The 2,538-nt window shown below is 55.3% G+C and overlaps 1 protein-coding gene across 1 annotated transcript; it reads right to left on the bottom strand.

The window, feature by feature from the left end:
* Positions 1-255: 255 nt before the first annotated feature.
* LOC119376862 (uncharacterized) lies at positions 256-984 on the bottom strand (the record flags this gene model as incomplete). Its single annotated transcript, XM_037646548.1, has 1 exon — positions 256-984. A coding segment is annotated over exon 1 (729 nt), but the record flags the coding sequence as incomplete, so codon positions are not given.
* Between the last annotated feature and the right edge of the window lie 1,554 nt (positions 985-2,538).

Genomic DNA, 2,538 nt, shown 5'->3' with positions numbered 1-2,538 from the left:
GACCCAAACGCATGGCGGGGTAACAGCTACCGACTGCCGAGGAGTGCTCGTCAGTGTTTATTATCCACACGCCACCAAGGTTGCCCGCCGAACCTGGCGAGGTAACGAAACTAAGCTAGGCAGGCCGCCACACGCTCGTTACATCCTTCACCCCCAGTTATTGCACAAAAAAAAAAAAAGTCTCAGCCTGTTCGACGTTAGCTTAGGCGAAAAGCGGTCTGTTGCCCTTTGTCGTTGAGTGCTCCGCCTGGGTACAGGTGTTGAGGGACTAGGTGCGGCAGCACCAGGTGCTGCCTGAGCCGTGCTTGATTCATCCTGAGGCTCTGCCGTGGTTGACAGAAATGGCAGTGAACTTGGCGGTGGCCCAACTAGTGGCGCACAACTGGAGGCGCCTGTCCCTTGCGTAGTGGTTGTCGTCTCACTGGCTGCAGCTGGTGCTGCTGTGGATGCAAGCCGGGTCCCGCGGTTAGCCCTCACATGGTCAGCATGCCGGTGCCATGTGGTTCCATCCTGCATACGTACGAGCAGAGAGGAGGAGCTTGCAGGCAAGAACCCTTGTCCAGCAGACCAAGGTGGGCCAGAACGGAAATTCCTGGCGAATATTGGCACTCCAGGCTCGGGCAACAATCCAGGACGGCACCCTTTGTCAGCAGCCAGATTCTGCTTCAGCTGCTTGAGCAGCGCCGTGGACCGGAGGTCTGGATGCAAAATGTCGAACGGTGTCTTCACCATCCGTCCTAGCAGGAGCTCACAGGGGGCACGGCCGGTGACATCATGGGGTGTATTCCGGTATTGGAAAAGCATGTGGGCAACTTGCGTACGGAAATTCCGAGCCTGGCTCTTCTTAAGCTTGACCTTAATAGTTTGCACCACCCGCTCAGCTGCACCATTTGAAGCAGGGTGGTACGGGGGAACCAATGCCGACCAGAGATCTTCAATCGGAGGCAGTGGGTACTTTTCAACGGTAGCGACGGGGTTGATCATAACCTTGAAATCCCCACAGATTCTGACACTACTCCGCAGTCTTGACTGGTACCAGGATGCCTTCTCGCTGCAACCGTTGCAGCTCCTGGGTGACCCCGTCCTTCAGTGCGAACGGCAGTGGGCGAGGCTTGAAAAACCGAGGCCAGACTCCCTCGGGTACATGGATGTCAGCAATCGTACCGGCGAATGTGCCCACCCCTAGCTGGAACAGTGACTGGAAATCTGTTGGAAGGCTCGGGATGTCTTCTACGACATGTAGGGCTGCTTCCTGGCCTTCTGGCAGCCGAACACCTAGTGCGCAAATCCAATTTCTGCCGTGCAGCGTCGGTGATGACCCCTTGGTCAAATAAAGAGGAAGGGTTGCTTCCCTGTTGCCAAAACGAACGCTGCCCTATGAAGACTGCCTTCATAGCACCAGACGGCCTCTTTGAGTTCAAGGTCATGCCCTTCGGTCCTTGCTTGGCGCCTGCGACTTTCCAACGCGTTCTGGATACAGTACTGGCAGGCTTGAAGTGGCAAACTTGCCTCGTGTACTTGGACGACATCGTTGGGTTTGCCTCAACCTTCGACGAGCATCTGCAGCGCCTTGAGGCTGTAATTCAAGCAATCAAAACCTCTGGACTCACCCCGAAGCCAGAAAAGTGCCGCTTCGCGTATGAGGAGCTCTTGTTCTTGGGCCACGTGATTAGCAAGTCTGGAGTTCACCCGGACCCACGGAAAACAGCTGCCATCGCTGCCTTTCTGCCGCCCACTGACAAGATGGCCGTACGCCAATTTCTGGGCTTGTGCACCTATTACAGGCGCTTCGTCAAAGGATCTTCAAGGATTGCAGAGCCGCTAACGCACCCCACGAAAAGCAACGTGGAATTCAAGTGGGGAAAGGCACATGTCGAAGCATTTCAAGAACTGAAACAATGCCTGCAGACGCCGCCGATACTTGCGCACTTCGACGAATACGCCGACACAGAAATCCACACAGACGCAAGCAGTGTAGGGCTCGGAGCCGTCCTAGTGCAGAGGACTGACGGACTAGAAAGGGTTGTCAGTTATGCTAGCCGATCACTATCTAAGGCGGAAGCAAACTATTCCACAACAGAAAAAGAGTGCCTTGCCATCATCTGGGCTACATCAAAGTTCCGCCCCTATCTTTACGGGAGGCCTTTCAAAGTTGTGAGCGACCACCACGCCTTGTGTTGGCTAGCTAACTTGAAGCTACCGACTACCTCACCCGCTATGCCGAGACAATGGCCCTGCCCAAAGGCAGTGCCGCCGAGGTGGCCAAGTTTTTCGTTGAGAACATCGTCCTGCGTCATGGCGCCCCAGAGGTCCTCATTACTGACAGAGGTACCGCCTTTACTGCGGAGCTAACTCAGGCGATCTTGAGATACAGCCAGACAAGTCACCACCAGACCACCGCCTACCACCCTCAGACCAATGGTCTCACAGAGCGTCTAAACAAGACCATCACCGACATGCTGGCCATGTACGTCGACGTCGAGCACAAGACGTGGGATGCCATCTTTCCGTACGTGATTTTCGCATACAACACGGCAA

This window comes from Rhipicephalus sanguineus, unplaced genomic scaffold (assembly GCF_013339695.2).
Source record: "Rhipicephalus sanguineus isolate Rsan-2018 unplaced genomic scaffold, BIME_Rsan_1.4 Seq255, whole genome shotgun sequence".
In the NCBI taxonomy this organism is placed as follows: domain Eukaryota; kingdom Metazoa; phylum Arthropoda; class Arachnida; order Ixodida; family Ixodidae; genus Rhipicephalus; species Rhipicephalus sanguineus.
Note: the sequence above shows the minus strand (reverse complement) of the source record. Positions and strands in the feature narration are given on the sequence as shown.